This window comes from Diabrotica virgifera, chromosome 5 (assembly GCF_917563875.1).
Source record: "Diabrotica virgifera virgifera chromosome 5, PGI_DIABVI_V3a".
Lineage (NCBI taxonomy): Eukaryota > Metazoa > Arthropoda > Insecta > Coleoptera > Chrysomelidae > Diabrotica > Diabrotica virgifera.
This window is the reverse complement of record NC_065447.1, coordinates 169,376,575-169,394,076: the sequence shown is the minus strand read 5'-3', so window position 1 is coordinate 169,394,076 and position 17,502 is coordinate 169,376,575. Positions and strand designations below refer to the sequence as shown.

General features: G+C 32.6%; 1 protein-coding gene across 2 annotated transcripts; it reads left to right on the top strand.

Annotated features, from left to right (window-relative positions):
* The first annotated feature begins 1,742 nt into the window (after window positions 1-1,742).
* On the top strand, window positions 1,743-11,131 carry LOC114344732 (uncharacterized). Of its 2 annotated transcripts, XM_028295553.2 has the most exons (4): window positions 1,743-2,135; window positions 2,207-2,240; window positions 2,303-2,472; window positions 10,638-11,131. In XM_028295553.2, exons 1-4 carry the CDS (start codon window positions 1,982-1,984, stop codon window positions 10,940-10,942), a joined length of 663 nt encoding a protein of 220 aa, XP_028151354.1. In that variant the 5' UTR covers window positions 1,743-1,981; the 3' UTR covers window positions 10,943-11,131. The 2 variants fall into 2 exon arrangements, with proteins under 2 accessions (XP_028151354.1, XP_028151353.1); XM_028295552.2 differs by lacking the exon at window positions 2,207-2,240 and having other exon boundaries at window positions 1,747-2,169.
* The last annotated feature ends 6,371 nt before the right edge of the window (window positions 11,132-17,502 follow it).

The following is a 17,502-nucleotide window of genomic DNA, read 5'->3' as shown; positions in this document are numbered from 1 at the left end:
ATTCCCATTAACAAAATTATCGATTACGTCATCACGCTCAGATGGATGACGTCACTAGTAAGAAATATATGCCAAAAAATTGTAATTTAAAAATAAAAATCGACCTCTTTCGGGATTTTGCTCCAAAATCGTCCGTTTTAAAGAAATGAATTTATTCCATAATTTAGCCCCTCTGTATAATCTACTATAATAAATCTTTCATGTCATCAATTATTTAATTATTGATAAATAATTAGGTACTTCCCTAAAATTTTAATTGAAAATTGCAGATTTTTTGGGAAAACTCGGATTTTCTGAGTAAAATTTTTGTTGAAGGAAATCGGAAAAAAAATAACTTTGTGCAGAACTAAATTACGGTGAATTTTTATTTGAGTGTTTTTGGCTCAAAGGAAAAATTTTAGGAGTTACAGACCACTAATTGAAAAATAAAGAAGATTTAGAAGTGCTAATTTGTTTATAAATAAAATAACACACTTTCTGCGGACTTGTCATACCCCATATTACTAATAAAGTAACGCATAAATTCGTTATTTCGTAAAGTGGTTACTTTAAGGAAAATTCCCGAAACACGTCGATTTTTATTTTTAAATTACGGTTTTTTGGCATATATATCATACTAGTGAAGTCATCCATCTGGGCGTGATGACGTAATCGATGATTTTTTTAAATGAGAATAGGGGTCATATGATAGCTCATTTAAAAGGGTATTCAATTCTCTATCCAAGAATATAAACATTAACATAATTATTTATACAGTGTGTTCAAAAAACATTTTTTAATTAAAATAAGTGAGACAAAAAGAAGAATATAATGTAATTATTTAATTCAAAATACATTTTACTACTGTCAGTAAACAGAAAAAAATTTTATTTGACAAATAAACATTGATTTTCGCTTAAACGAAATGTTCAAACTGCCAAGCGACAGGTGGGTGGCAGCTTTAACATTGAATTTAAGCAAAAAACAATATTTATTTCTCAAATAAACATTTTTTTCCTGTTTTCTGACAACAGTAAAACGTATTTTGAATTAAATAAATTACGTACATTCTTCTTTTTGTTTCAATTATTTTAATTAAAAAAATGTTTTTTGAACACCTTGTATAAATAATTAGGTAAATGTTTATATTAGTGAATAGAGAATTGAATACCCTTTCAAATGAGCTATCACATGACCATTCTCATTTAAAAAAATCATCGATTACGTCATCGCGCCCAGATGGATGACGTCACTAGTATGATATATATGCCAAAAAATCTGAATCTAAAAATAAAAATCGACCCGTTTCAGGATTTTTCATTAATGTCGCTGGTTTACGAAATAATGAATTTATGCGTTACTTTATGGACGCACTGTATATGCAATCTTAAGATTCGATTTTAGCAATAAAATAGCTGGTAAATAATTTTTCCCAAAAATGGCATTTTTTCGATAATTTTCCCAGACTATCAACAAGTTCCAATAAACGGGAGCGCCAACCCAAATTCTGAGCAGTCTCAACATGATAAGATTAATATCCCCAGTTGTAACTAATATCGAAATGAATAAGAATCGCTATATTCTGCGGCTGTCATGGCGGTGTCGAAATGAAATTGCGACTGTCGAGGCCTTGGTTACGTCGGCGTCAGCGTTGCCAGAGTTGGTACAATTGTACCAACATTAACAACCAAACTTTTGATATCTAAAGTATCCTAAAGTAAAAACCTTAAATTTTGTGATATAAGATATATATTTTCAAATAACATTAAACGACGTTTTTTTAAGTTTTTGTTCAAAATGTGTTGGTTTAGTACATTTTGTGTCACTATTCCAGTCATTCCAGTGCATTTACAAAAATTTCTCTGGCAACACTGGTCGGCGTCGCGGAAAAGAAGATTTAAATAAAATAACCTACAATCTACAAATATTTGAAATAAACAAAACAAAAACTATTTAAATCAATTTAAATCTTAAAGATAAACCACATTGTCAAACTTTTAATATGAATATAAGCTACACTAGGTTGCTGAAGGAAGATTTCGATAAGTCTTGTAAGGATCTAGCTTTATATCTTCTTGGGAAAATACTAGTTCGTAAATTACAAGACAACACAATTCTGAAAGGGAGGATAGTTGAAACTGAAAGCTACCTTAGAGGTGAAGATAAAGCATCAAATACATATAATAACAGGCAAGAATGTATATTCATTTATATATTTATTTTTAAGGTGAAGATAAGGCATCACATTCGTACAATGGAAGGCAAGAAATATCTTAACCATTTGTTTTTATTAAATTTAATGTAAATTTTCTGTTTTTTAAAGACGGACTGAAGCAAATGAACCCATGTATATGCCAGCAGGTACCTGTTATGTGTACATGACTTATGGAATGTATCATTGCTTTAACATATCCAGCAGGGAACCAGGTGCAGCAGTACTTTTAAGAGCCCTGCAGCCTTTATCAGGTTTTGATGTTATGGAGAAACACAGAGGTAAACTATACTTAAAATTCAATAGGATTGTCACTTCTCAATTACCATTTTGTTACATCTGTTGGAAGTCCAAACTGGATAAAGTAGACTCGCTCTGTTGCGAAATTTATTATTTAGTACCACTTGAAGCTTATCTGTGCCTTTGAGATATACCTTGACTGCCAACATAGAGACAGGCAGACACCACTATTTTTTTCGAACTTATATTCTTAATGCAATACAGCAACATTGTGAAAACTCACCTCCCGATAATGTAAATAACCATTAAAATCAGGTGGCTGGTAGTATTTCATGAAAGCGCAGTTGGGTAGCATCATGGCATCAAAAAAAATGTAGATCAACAACTCTCATGTAGAAATTGATTGTAAAAAAAGTTAAAAAAAAAGATTGTTTAGGGGATTGTATTATCTCTATTTTAATCGTATTTAATTGGAAGTTCCCAGTATTTGTGTTCGTTCGGAACGGTATATTTGAGCGTAAATTTATTATCAGTTTTACCTACACTATTAATTGTTAAATTTTAAATATAATGTTTTTTAAGATACTAGTACACTTTAGGAAGGCTAAAATTATTTACCTAATTATATTGCCTAACATAACTCCCGATTTAAATAATATATCACCATCTCAGATGAATGGAAACATTTCTAGTGTAGCACAATGTTATGCTTTTCTTGATTTTAAACAACATATTACTATTCCTAACTCTAATAATAAGTTTTTAGATCTACTATTTTCGAATGTGGATAGTATTCTAGTTTCATCTGCAATAGATCCTATTTTTTCTGAATCTACCCATCACAAACCATACTCCTTTGATTTACCTATATCGGACATTACAAATAATTTACTGTGCCAAGAATTTTACTATGATTTCAGAAACGCTGATTATATTAGCTTACAGAATTATTTGGGGCCTATCAATTGGCACAAGTATTTAAATTTAAATGACATAAATACTGCAGTACACAATAATTTCTATCATATTCTGAGTATGGCATTAAATCTTTTTGTGTCCAAAAAGAAAAGTAAGGTATCAACTTTTCCAAAGTGGTTCAATGCTGAGTTGAGAAATTTAATCATCCAAAAGAAAATAGCTCACAAAAATTACAAGAATACTGGCAATCGCTGTTATTACATAGAGTTTTCCAAGTTACGTAGTCAATGTAATATTTTATCTAAAGAATGTTTTGTGAATTACAAAAAAGACCTTGAAAATAATTTTAATACTGATCTCAGGTCATTTTGGAGATTTTTTAGCCAAAAAAATAATCTATATGATGTTCCTAACAACGAACTGTCAACACTGATTGAATTGCCCTGTCCCATTCAAACAGTGAAGCGAGATTGCCTGCAACATACAAGAGAGAGATCCTAGAGAGACAGAGAATTTGTCAGGTAAAATTTGCTACAACTACAACCAGAGTTGCCAGATGTGATTTTATAAATCCCCCACTTAGAAACTGAAATTCCCTCAAATTGAAGCTCCAATCCCCCAAATTTAAATTTTTGCCACATCTTAATAAATTAATAAATTAGTAGTCAAATGTAGAGAACAGTAAACAAAAATTATACTACTTATCAACAGAGAGCCCTGGAAATAATTCATAGGTCTTATCTTCTTCGATTATATGAGAGTATAATATACAGTTCTATGTGTACATTCGCAAATTTAATTTCCCATGACCCCTTAAAATCTTCCATACTTTTCACCCCAAAAAATTTCCCAACCATTTCTGCTTAGAGAAGTTCCCCTGTACGCTTTCAAATTACCCCAAAATTGTGGGAAAATAGCCCAATCTGGCAACCCTGACGTATCTGACTAGCACTGTCAATTTGTTTGTTTACGAAAAAAGGCGATTATCTTCCCTCCTTTACCTGAGTATCTCTATCTCATCCTGAAGTCATTAAGTTCGATTCATGGCGATTCCATCAGTGTTGACAGTTCGTTGGTTCCTAATAATATGTATCTAGCTGATAAAAAAGCTGTGAATGGTGATCAGATAAGTGAACTTTTTGCTGTTTACTTCTCTGAAGTTTATGTTTCTTCCATGGATGTAAGTTATCACGACACATTTAATAATTATTCATCTATAAAGTGTGATTCTTTGACAGCGGAAGTTATTTATGACGGTTTGTCAAAACTTTCTAATAATGTAACAGCTGGACCGGATGGACTTCCCGATTTTTTCTTGAAAAACTGTGCTTACAGTCTAACTCCACCATTGTTTGTTCTATATAACTTATCATTGAAATTAGGCATTCTTCCTGATAAATGGAAAACTAGCCATTTAATTCCAATTTTTAAATCTGGCGAAAGAGAAAATATAGAAAATTACAAAGGTATATCTAAACAATCGACCATTCCTAAACTACTTGATAAGTTGATTTATAACCATATTAGTTTTACTTGTCAACAATTAATAAATAATTATCAACATGGCTTTATGCACAAGAAATCCACAACTACAAACTTACTATCTTATGAAACATCTATTATCAGAGATCTGGAAAGAAAATGTCAGGTAGATTGTGTATACACAGACTTTTCAAAAGTGGTTGATAGGATTGACCACTACTTACTGTTACATAAACTTAAGGCATATGGTTTCAGCGATCAGCTTTTAAAGTGGTTTGCTAGCTATTTAATAGGTCGCACACAAAAAGTTAAACTGGTTTCATTTATGTCAGATGCAATACAAATAAAATGTGGAGTTCCACAAGGTGCTCATTGCTCGCCCCTTCTGTTCAATCTATATATTAATGACATAGGTGAATGTTTTAATCACTCTAAGTACTTGCTTTTGCTGATGATTTAAAGATGTACAGATCTATCAAAGATCATGAAGATTGTAGTCTCCTTCAAAACGATCTCAATAATTTAGTTGAGTGGTGTAACAAAAGCAGACTCTTTTTAAACGTTAATAAATGTCATTTCATTAGCTTTCACAAAGTTGCAAAAAAATATCAATCATCATATGTCATCGACAGTAAAGTGCTCTCATATGTTAAGACAGTAAAGGATTTAGGAGTAATATTCGATGAAAACTTAACGTTTGTGGATCACATTAACTATGTGACAGCAAAGGCTTCAAAAGTATTGGGTTATATACTTCGCAGTTGTGCTGATCTTTCCCTTAATACAATAAAGGCTGTTTACTCATCATTGGTTATATCTATATCTATATTAGAATTCTCAGGAAATCAGGAAAAATGGAAGAGATAGCAGGAGAACTGAAAAGATACGGTATAAACGTAGCTACCATACAAGAGACCAGATGGAAAGGAAGCGGCGAATTAGAAAACAAAAACCTCAGCCTCAAATACTCAGGGAGCGAAAGACAAGGGCAATACGGAGTAGCATTTATGATACTCGGAGATGTAAGGCAAAAAATACTACAATTTAGACCGATAAGTAACAGACTTGCATACTTGCGCATAGAAGCAAAGCCAAGCAATTTGTCACTACTAAACGTATATGCGCCTACAGAAAATGCGAACAGAGAAGAAAAAGAAAAATGGTACGATGATATAGAGGAAGAAATAGAAAAGATACCCAAAGAAGACACGATCATGGTACTGGGAGACTTCATTGCCCAAATAGGAACAGAACAATACACAGAAATTGTAGCAGGAAGATACACAATACATGAAAGGACAAATGACAATGGACAACGATTATGCAACCTAGCAACAAGAACAGGCATGGTCATAAGCAGTACAAAGTTCCCGCATCCTAACAAACATAAAATAACATGGATATCACCAAATCTGCAAACTAAATCTCAGATAGACCATATTTTGATAAACAGGCGGAGACAATCTTCAATTAAGGACGTAAGATCCTACAGAGGAGCCTGTGCTGACTCAGATCATTTCATGGTAACAGCAAAAATAAAACAAAAAACATGCAGGAGTAAAAATAAAAGCAAACAAACGAAATGGGACATTGAAGAACTAAAAGAGGAGCAAGTAAGAAGGAGATATCAGGAAGAACTGGAAAAATATCTAAGAATGGATGACAATCAAGAATGTGTCGACGTGAAACGGGAGTGGAGCTGCATAAAAGACGCCATACAGGAAGCAGCAGAAAAAACAATTGGCAAAAAGAGGAAGGAGAAGAAAAAAGAATGGTACAACATCGAATGTCAAAAAATTATGAAAAAAAAGTGGAAGCGAGATTAAAATGGATAAGAACGAACACAGCAGAAGACAGAGAAAACTACGAATTACTGAGAAATGAGGGCAAAAAAATTAACAGAAAACAAAAACGACAATGGATAGATCTAAAGATTCAGGAAATAGAGAACGAAAAATACAACAGAAATTCAAAAAAATTCTATAATAAAATAAAAGAAAACAATAGAACATTCAAAGGTAAATTAAAAGGAATAAAAAACAAACAAGGTAAAATTGTCGAGGAAGAGAAAGAGTATAAAGAAATATGGACAAGTCACTTTAAAGAATTACTAATTGAACCAGTTATAAATGATGAAATAGAAGACGTGGACGAAGAAGAAACGAACACACAGGAACCAACATTAGAAGAAGTAAAAAACATTATAACCACAGGGAATAATGGAAAGGCACCTGGGAAGGACGGAATAAATCTAGAACTAATAAAATACGGAGGAGACATATTGCATGAAAAAATACATGAATTGATAAAGAAAATATGGAAAGAGGAGACAATGCCGAACGAGTGGGAAATTGGACAGATTATAACGATCCATAAAAAAGGCGACCAGCATGAGTGTAAGAACTACAGAGGTATTACACTATTAAACGTTGCCTATAAAATATTATCGTCAATAATACAAAAAAGGTTAACAGATGAAACAAAAAATATCATAGGACAATACCAATGCGGTTTCGTAAAAGGCAGATCAACAACAGATGCAATACATACCATTAAACAAATCATGGAAAAAGCACACGAACATCAACATGAAATAGAAATATTATTTATAGACTTTGAACAAGCCTTTGACTCAATAAAGAGAAAGGAAATAATGAAAGCCCTAAAATATCAAGGAGTAAGTAAAAAACTAAGAAATCTAATAAAAATGTCTATGAATAAATCAAAAATAAGTATCCTAACACAAAAAGGGGAAACAGAAGAATTCGAAATAAATAAAGGAGTGAGACAAGGTGACTCACTGTCAGCAACACTATTTAACCTGACAGTAGATTTTGTGTTAAGAAAGATCCATAAGGGAAACCTAAGAGCATCAGGTTACCAACTAATCGCCTATGCAGATGATATAGCGATAGTAACAAAAACACGAAAAATCATGAAAAAATTATTAATGGAGATAGAAGAAGAGGGAAAGAAGATGGGACTAAGAATTAATGAAAAGAAAACAAAATTAATGAGACTCGGAAAAGCAGAACAAAACAGAGAGGTAAGGATAGGAAATAAAAAATTCGAGGAAGTACAGAAATTTAAATACCTGGGCGTTATGATAAATAACAAAGGGGAAAGAAAAACGGAGATCGAAGAAAGAATAACTGCGACAAACCGGGTATTCCAAGCAAATAGAAAACTACTAAAGAGTAAAATATTGACCACACAAACAAAAATGAATATATATAAAACAATAATAAGACCAATAACGATGTATGCAGCAGAAACCATGACTATGACAAAAAAAGAAGAAGATAAATTAAGGATAAATGAACGAAAGATAATAAGGACAATACTGGGTCCAGTGAGAATCGAAGAACAAGACTATAGAAGGAGAACGAATAAAGAAATTTTAGAAGAATTAAATGGTGAAGATATAGTAAAGAAAATAAAAGTACAAAGAACCAAATGGCTAGGTCACATATGGAGACAAGGACCAGAATCAGTATCAAAAGCTATGATATTGTGGCAACCAGGAGGAAAAAGGAGACGTGGTCGACCCAGATCGAAATGGTTAACTGAAGTAGAGGAGGACCTAAGAGGAGCAGGAATTACAAAATGGAAAGAGAGGGCAATAGACCGGAAGAAATGGAGACATATTAGTGAACAAATACAATGATCATGGGGACTGATCCACCCCGTAAAATGGATCTAGAAAGCGAAAGCGGCGAAACCCCACATGGGGTGTTAAGCCATATACTATACTATATTAGAATTCTCCTCTATTGTCTGGTCACCATTTTATATTGTTCATGTTGTTTGTCTCGAGAGAGTTCAAAATAAGTTTTTAAGATTTGCAGCGTACAGATTGGGATATAATGTTATTGAACTAAACCACAACTATACCATCATCCGTAGTGATCTCAATTTGCACTCCTTAAAAGACTGTAGAATTATAAATGATCTAGCTTTTATTTATAAACTATTAAATAGTGAAATCAATTGCCCTGATTTATTAAAATTAATAAACTTTGATATTCCAAACCATGATCTGAGAAATAATAACTTGTTCCATGTACCTCATCATTCAACAAACTATGGTCTTAACTCACCAATAGATAGAACTTTGAGTCGCCTGAATGATTTGGACATCGATTTATTCTCTTCTTCCAGTAGAGTATTTAAATACCGACTAAAATCAATTTTTCCGGTCAGCACTTATGTTTAATGTTTAATATTATATTTTCAGTAGATTTGTTAATTTTTGCCATGGACAATCCTTTTGTATTATGTGATTTATTAACTTTTTATTGTCTGCAGTTAGTTGATTAATGTCGGTTTATATTATATTATTATTATTATTTATTGTCACTGCATAACGTGGATTGTGTGTATGTTAAATTTAGTTTTATTGTAATGTACTTACTACAGTTTTATGCTATCACACTTTCATTTAATTCATTTAATTTTATTTTTTGTTTTTTTTACTGTTTTACTGGACTTTACTACTACTACTTTTACTTCTACTTATTGCTTATATATGTATATTTTTTATGAAATTGGGGAAACCGTAAATAAATAAATAAATTTAAGTCTTAGACAGTACAAAAAATTCTCTTTTTTTCATTTATACATTTTACACTCATTTTAGAGGGCGCGAAAGTCGAGACCTCCAAAAAAAGTTGTCCCAATGGCAGAGAGTTAATCTCCGGATTGGCTGGACCGATTTAAATAAATCCTTTTGCGTTTTATTTGTTATTATACTCTGTGTGACAATTTAATACTCTGTGTGACAATTTACCACAATTTCACCAAAAAAATAAAAAATAAGTATTTTTTAATCATGAAATACAGCAGAAAATAGGGGATTTTTCCCCAATTTTTTAAAAATGTTCTGCCATTTTTTTCTTTGGGGAATTTTTCACTAACGGTAGTAAATTGTGACGTGAGAAACCTTTCTTTTTCAATTTTTTTTTGTTTCAAAGATCCCAAACCTGAGATTAACACTGTCCTCCACTGGAACAACTTTTTTTGGAGGCCTCGACTTTGGCGCCCTCTAAGGTCTAAAATATGAGTGTAAATGTATAAATGAAACAAAATTGCCATATTGTACTGTCTAAGACTAAAATAGTATTATGTTAAAAGCTTTATGTTCATATTTAACACGGGAGCAGTCGTGCTCACTGCTGTCACATAAGCAGTCGCACGTAGAGAAAAACTCTCACAATACGAATTTAAATATGATTTTAAAACAAATTTCTATTTTATAATATTTTTATTTACTTGTTATGTTAAAAATATCTATTTCTAACTTTTTTAAACCTAATTGGTTCTCACCAAAGCCATAAATTCCACTAAAAAAATAAAAAAAGAAAAATTAAAAAAAACATTTTCACGCATTACTACAATCTTTCTCGAGGCACTTACTAGTGGAAAGTTATGTTGCAGAATTGTTCATCAAGTTATCACGGAAAAGGATAAAGTGATAATTTTTTTAACGGCGCGACTGCTCCCGGGTTAATAAAGGGGCTGAGAAAAAAAATTCTTGAAAAAATGCTTAATTTTAGCCTTCTAAAGTGTACTAGTAGCTTAAACATAAATTAACAATATAATGCAAACAAATTTTTATGTGCCCTATTAAAAGTTCCCTATTATTTCCCTTATTTTAAAAATGTATACACCACCATTGAACTACACTCGTCTCTCATCTTGGATCCCTCAAAGGTCGATTATTTTTAAGCAATATCTTGACTATACTATTGAATTTATACTATAGATATGATTGTATTAAAATGACTTCTAATAAAATTGTTTGTAGCTCAAAAATCTAAATCAATAAAAAATTTCAAACCTACCAAATTATGTGATGGACCTTCGAAACTGTGCATGGCAATGGACATAACTAAAGAATATATCAATAAATTAGACTTAACCGATTTAAAGAATGATAAATTGTGGCTAGAAGATGATCCAGAGTTTGAACAAAATTTTACAGTGGTGCATTCAGCGAGAATAGGTATCAATAGAGCAGAAGAATGGAATACAAAGCCACTTAGATTTTATATTCTTAGTAATGACAGTGTCAGTAAACGTGACAAAGCAGCAGAACTTCAATACAAATAAAATTGTTGAAAGTATTATTTTTTTGTACTATGTATTGAATAATTTTTATACTTTTATACGTTTAATTTAAGATATTATGTGTTATTATTACTTATTTTTTTTGTTATCCAAGATTTAAAATGTTTTATTTTTTTTCCTATTTTTGTATTTCATCAGTAAACCAAAAATATATGGATGGTTTAGTCATCATCATTCTCTTTGCCTTATCCCTATGCGGGGTCGGCTTCCCTAATTGCATTTCTCCCTATTCTACACAATTCTATCTTGGGTCATATCAATGTTAATCCCCTTTACCAACATGTCCTGCCTTATCGTCTCCCCCCAGGTCTTCTTTGGTCTTCCTCTCCTACTCCTTCCAGGAATCTGCACTTCAGCTATTCTTCGTATTGGGTGGTTAACGTCTCGACGTTGAACATGACCAAACCTTCTTAACCTATGCTCTCTCATTTTAGCATCAATTGGTGCCACACCTAGACTTCCCCTAATATACTCATTTCTAATTTTATCCTTCTTTGTCACTCCACTCATCCATCTAAGTATTCTCATTTCCGCCACATGCATTCGTTGTTCCTCTTTCTTTTTCACTGCCCAACATTCAGTTCCGTGCATCATAGCCGGTCTTATGGCTGTTTTATAGAATTTTCCCTTCAGCTTCATTGGAATTTTTCCGTCACACAACACACCACTCGCTTCTTTCCACTTTATCCATCCAGCCCTAATTCTACTGCATGCATCTCCATCTATTTCTCCATTTCTCTACTTAAAACTATTACTTTTCATAATCATTTCACCATCCAAAGATACCATTTTATTTGTAGTAACTCCATCTTTAAATGAACATTCCAAATACTCTGTTTTTGTCCTACTAAGTTTTAAACCTTTTTCCTCCAGAGCTTGTCTCCACTGTTCTAGTTTTTGTTCTAAATTTCTTTCACTATTTCCTATTAACACTACATCATCAGCATACATTAGGCACCATGGAATACTACCCTGTAGTTTCGCTGTTATCTGGTCCAAAACTAATGAGAATAAATAAGGACTAAGCACCGAGCCTTGGTGCAATCCTACTTTCACATGAAATTTATCAGTCTCTCCCACACCTGTCCTAACACTAGTTGTTACTCCCTCATACATATCTCACAATCTTTACATATTCGCCAGGGACTCCTTTCTTATTGAGTGCCCACCACAGAACCTCTCGAGGAACTCTATCATATGCTTTCTCAAGATCAATGAACACCATATGAGCGTTGGTCTCTTTATTCCTGTATTTTTCCATCAGTTGCCTTACAATGAAAATTGCATCTGTTGATCTGCCCTGCATAAAGCCAAATTGATTATCGGATATTTCGGTTTCTTCACGTATCCCTCTATCAATTACTCTCTCCCATATTTTCATAGAGTGGCTAAGTATAGTATTTTTACTACAAAAACGTTATTACGTAGGTCAAAATTTTTGACGTAAGAGAACTGTCAAAACATTATAATGTGACTTTTCATTATTGCTATGTTTATTATAAACACGGCAATAATGAAAAGTCACATTCTAATGTTTTGACAGTTCTCTTACGTCAAAAATTGTGACCTACGTAATAACGTTTTTGTAGTAAAAATACTATAGTTTTATAGCCCTGTAGTTTGTGCATTGTTGCATGTCTCCCTTGTTTTTGTAGACAGGTACTAATATACTGCTTCTCCATTCGTCTGGCATTTGTCCAACTTCCATAATTCTATTAAATAGACCTGCTAGAAACCGACATTTTTGATTTGTGGAGGTTTTGGCCATAACCCACCACGCTGGCCAGACGGGTTGGTGGGTGGGAGGGGATATTAGGTAAGGAATTTGGGGTTTTGATAGGATAATACGGAGGTTGGGGCCTGGTTACCTCTAAATAGGAAATGGAGGAAAAAACCAGGAGCTCGCGTGGGCAGGGGCGCTAAATCCCTGAAGTAAGTCTGCTCTCTATCGGGATCATAGAGGGGTACCTACCCGCTACTTTAGAAAACAAGTACTAAAGAAGATAAAATAAGCAACGAAACTAAACAACTAATGACGGAAAGACGACAACTACTAACGCAAAACAAACGCCATACTCAAGAATACATAGAACTTAATAAAACAATTAGAAAAGAACTAAAACGCGACTTACAAAAATGGAACGAGAACTTAATAGAGCGAGTCATTGAAAACAACAGAGGCTTAAAATGTCTAAGACCCGCATTGGGTGTTCAAAAAATCATTAAAATTAAAGACGCCAATAGTAAGGAAGAGAAGGACAAATATAAAATAACAAAAATAGTCGAAGACTTCTACAAAAGCTTGTACAGCTCGCAAAGCCAGCCTAATGAATCAACAAAGGAGAACGTTAAAAGAAAAATAAAAAACGTGGGATCAGAAGTACTACCAAATATAAAGGGATTCGAAATAGAAAGAGCTTTAAAAGAACTAAAAAATAATAAAGCTCCAGGACAGGACGGTATAATTGCCGAGCTCTTGAAAAAAAGCAAGACTGTAACAATCCCTATACTAACAGAGCTATTTAATAAATGTATCCATAATAGCAAGATCCCTAAAGACTGGAACGAAAGTCTAGTAATACTTTTACACAAAAAAGGGGACAAATATGACCTACAGAATTATAGACCGATATCGTTGCTCAGTCAAGTATACAAACTATTCATGAGAATTATTAACAACCGGTTGACCTACAAAATGGACAATTACCAACCAGTGGAACAGGCTGGCTTCCGCAAAGGATATAGTACATCAGACCATCTGCTGACAATGAGAACATTGATAGAGAAGGCAAATGAATACCAACTACCCGTATTTCTTGCCTTCGTAGACTATGAAAAGGCGTTTGATAGTATCGAGATGTGGGCCATAGAACAAGCTGTTAATAATTGTAGAATAGATTCGAGATATAGACAACTAATACATAATATATATGAAAATGCAACTATGATAGTACAACTAGACGAAAATACAAATCCCATCCCTATTAAGAGAGGCGTGAGACAAGGAGACGTAATATCGCCAAAGCTTTTCAACCTAGCACTAGAAGACGTCTTCAAAACGACAAATTGGTCAACCTATGGCATTAACGTTAATGGCAAGAAGCTAAATCACCTCAGATTCGCTGACGACATTGTGATTATAGCGAGCTCATTCGAGGAACTGCAAATTATGATAGAGGAACTCGCAGGCAGCTCCCAATACGTCGGTCTAAAAATGAACATGAAGAAAACAAAAATAATAACAAACACAGATGACCCCAGACGCATAACTATAAATGGCAGTGAGATAGAAAAAGTCCAGGAATATATCTACCTAGGCCAAATCCTGAAACTTGACAAAGAAAACCAAAGTGCGGAAATTAATAGGAGAGCAAGACTAGCATGGGCAGGATTTGGAAAACTTGGTTGGATACTTAAGAACCGCAAAATACCTCAATATTTGAGGACCAAAGTGTTCAACCAGTGCATCCTTCCTATCATGACATATGGGTGTCAAACCTGGACCCTAACCAAGGCAAATATGAATAAACTAGCTACAACAGAAACAGCTATGGAAAGAGCAATGTTAGGTATACGACTGTCAGATAAAAAGAGGAGCGACTGGGTAAGATCAAAAACAAAAGTCGAGGACATAACAACAAAAGTTGCCAAACTTAAATGGAGCTTTGCAGGCCACACTGTTAGACAAAAAGACCAACGTTGGAATGCCACGATACAACATTGGAGACCTTACCAAAGTAAACGACCGAGAGGAAGACCACAGATGAGATGGGTTGATGATATTAAAAGAGTAGCCGGAACGAATTGGAAATATGTTGCTCAGGATAGAGACCGATGGAAGGAGTTGGGAGAGGCCTATGTCCAAACGTGGACTATAGAAGGCTAAGAAGAAGAAGAAGACCTGCTAGCCAACTTGTTCCTGTCTCTCCCAATGCTCTCCATACTTCCCCAGGAATATCATCTGGTCCGGCTGCTTTTCCTTTCTTTATTTTTTGAAGCGCTTGAGCCACTTCCTCGTTTGTTATTCTGGTAACCATTGCTGTTACTAGGGAGTTTTTGTTGCTACGTAACGTACGCATCTCCGTATACGTAAAGCAACTAACGTGTCGTAGAGGATGAATGTTAAAATAGGTAGTTTTTGTAACTGCCTTAACGTAACGTAAAGCAAATCGTAAAGTCATTTTTAAATTCCGTTGACATTCAAAAAAATAAAACAATGTTCACACAATATACAATTAATATACAAATGTAAAAAAAGATAAATGAATGATGAAATTGTATGGTTTTAATTGCTTCTATTTAAATATAAAAATATTATTTTTCCTTAGGTTAAAATTTTTTTATTTTTGTTTATACCTACTTTTTAGTTGTAAATTATTGTATACCTACATCAGAATTCCAGTAGGTATAATGTAAATAGTGTGGTAATATTTATTTGAAAATTTTACTGAAACTAGGTCATTTGTTTATCTAGTTATTAATTGTGGTGATCACTGTATTTCTTAAATTAATACAAGATTTGTTTGTTTTGCTTTATTAATAGACAACTTAAAAACAATAAAATTTTAAATCTATTATGAAGTTCTAATAGTCCAGGGCGGATCTGTTTTGAGATGGACGTTGAGGGGTGACTCAAATTTTTTTTGCAGAAATTGCTTGAAAATAAATCAAATAATAATATTTGAGTTATCCTCCCTCTCAAAAAGGTCCGGAACATTGTTTAAATAATCAAAATGTCAAGAATTGAAGGAAAAATTCGATTTTTTTCTTGGTTTTTTGATTATAACTTTAAAAGTATTCATTTCCGAGAAAAGTTGTACTAACATAAAAGTTGCGTAATTCAGTTTACTACAATATAGAATTGGTTAAAAATTTAAAAGATAGTCACCCTAGTTGCAAAATAGCAATAATTGCGAAAAAACCATACAAAAACAAGTATTCGCATTTTACGTTTTTCAACCATTTATGCTACACTTAGGACCTTCATATTTCACCCAGAAAAACTTTATGATACAGTAAAACAATATTGTAAATTTCATTAAGATCGGTTCAATAGATTTTGCAAAATAAATTTTACAATACAGCTTTCGCAAAAAAAATTCATTTTTTCAAAATGTTACAGGACTGAAAATACAGCAGATAGCAAGTTGAAATTTTTTTTACTTATAGAAGTATACTGTACCTTTCATTTGCAATTTTCAAAATTAAAAACGATTAATTACCACGGCGTCAGAAAATTTTTGAAATAAACAATAATTTTTGGTGCTACGCGCAGGACAGCGATGTTCGATTCACACAGGTTGATTTCCACCAAAATTTCTTCCAATCTTTATCTAATATATTATTTTCTTACTCTATATTTTGTTGTATTTTAATTTTTTAATTCCACAAAAATTAAACTGATTTTATTATTGTTTGTGAAATATTGTTTAAACAATTGCATATGTTTAAAAATAATAAACTTTTATTATTTAAGTTAAAATATATGAACAAATAAAATTTTTGCTAATAAAAGTGTTATTTCAAAGGATAGAGTATGTGTTTTTATTTTGCAATAAACAAATTTATTTATTTATATCGAAATGTCATAAAAATTAAAATGTATCAATCATTATCAAAGGTCATTGGAATGCCCAATCAGAGCAACCTATCCGCTGTCCTGCGCGTAGCACCAATAATTAATGTTTATTTAAAAAAATTCCTGACGCCGTGGTCTTAAGCGATTTTAATTTTGCAAAATTGCAAATGAAAGGTACAGTACACTTCTGTATGCAAAAAAATTTTCAACTTGCTATCTGCTTTATTTTCAGTCCTGTAACATTTTGAAAAAATGAATTTTTTTTACGAAAGCTGGATTGCAAAATTTATTTTGCAAAATCTATTAAACCGATCTTAATGAAATTTACAGTATTGTTTTACTGTATCATAAAATTTTTCAGGGTGAAATATGAATGTCCTAAGTGTAGCATAAATGGTTGAAAAACGTAAAATGCGAATACTTGTTTTTGTATGGTTTTTTCCCAATTATTGCTATTTTGCAACTAGGGTGACTATCTTTTAAATTTTTAACCAATTCTATATTGTAGTAAACTGAATTACGCAACTTTTATGTTAGTACAACTTTTCTCGGAAATGAATACTTTTAAAGTTATAATCAAAAAACCAAGAAAAAAATCGAATTTTTCCTTAATTTTTTGACATTTTGATTATTTAAACAATGTTCCGGACCTTTTTGAGAGGGAGGATAACTCAAATATTATTATTTGATTTATTTTCAAGCAATTTCTGCAAAAAAATTTGAGTCACCTCTCAACGTCCAAATGTACTAATATTTTTACAGATGCGCCCTGGTCTATAATTACAAACACAGAATGGGTGCATTCAGCAGACGCAATCGCTAACTAATCGATTAGTAATCGATTTGTGATTTACATGCTGAATGTCACAATTTATGTGGCATTCAGCAGAAAATCACTAATCGATTAGTTAGCGATTGTGTCTGCTGAATGCACCCTATAATTTTACTCAAATAGACTAAACCA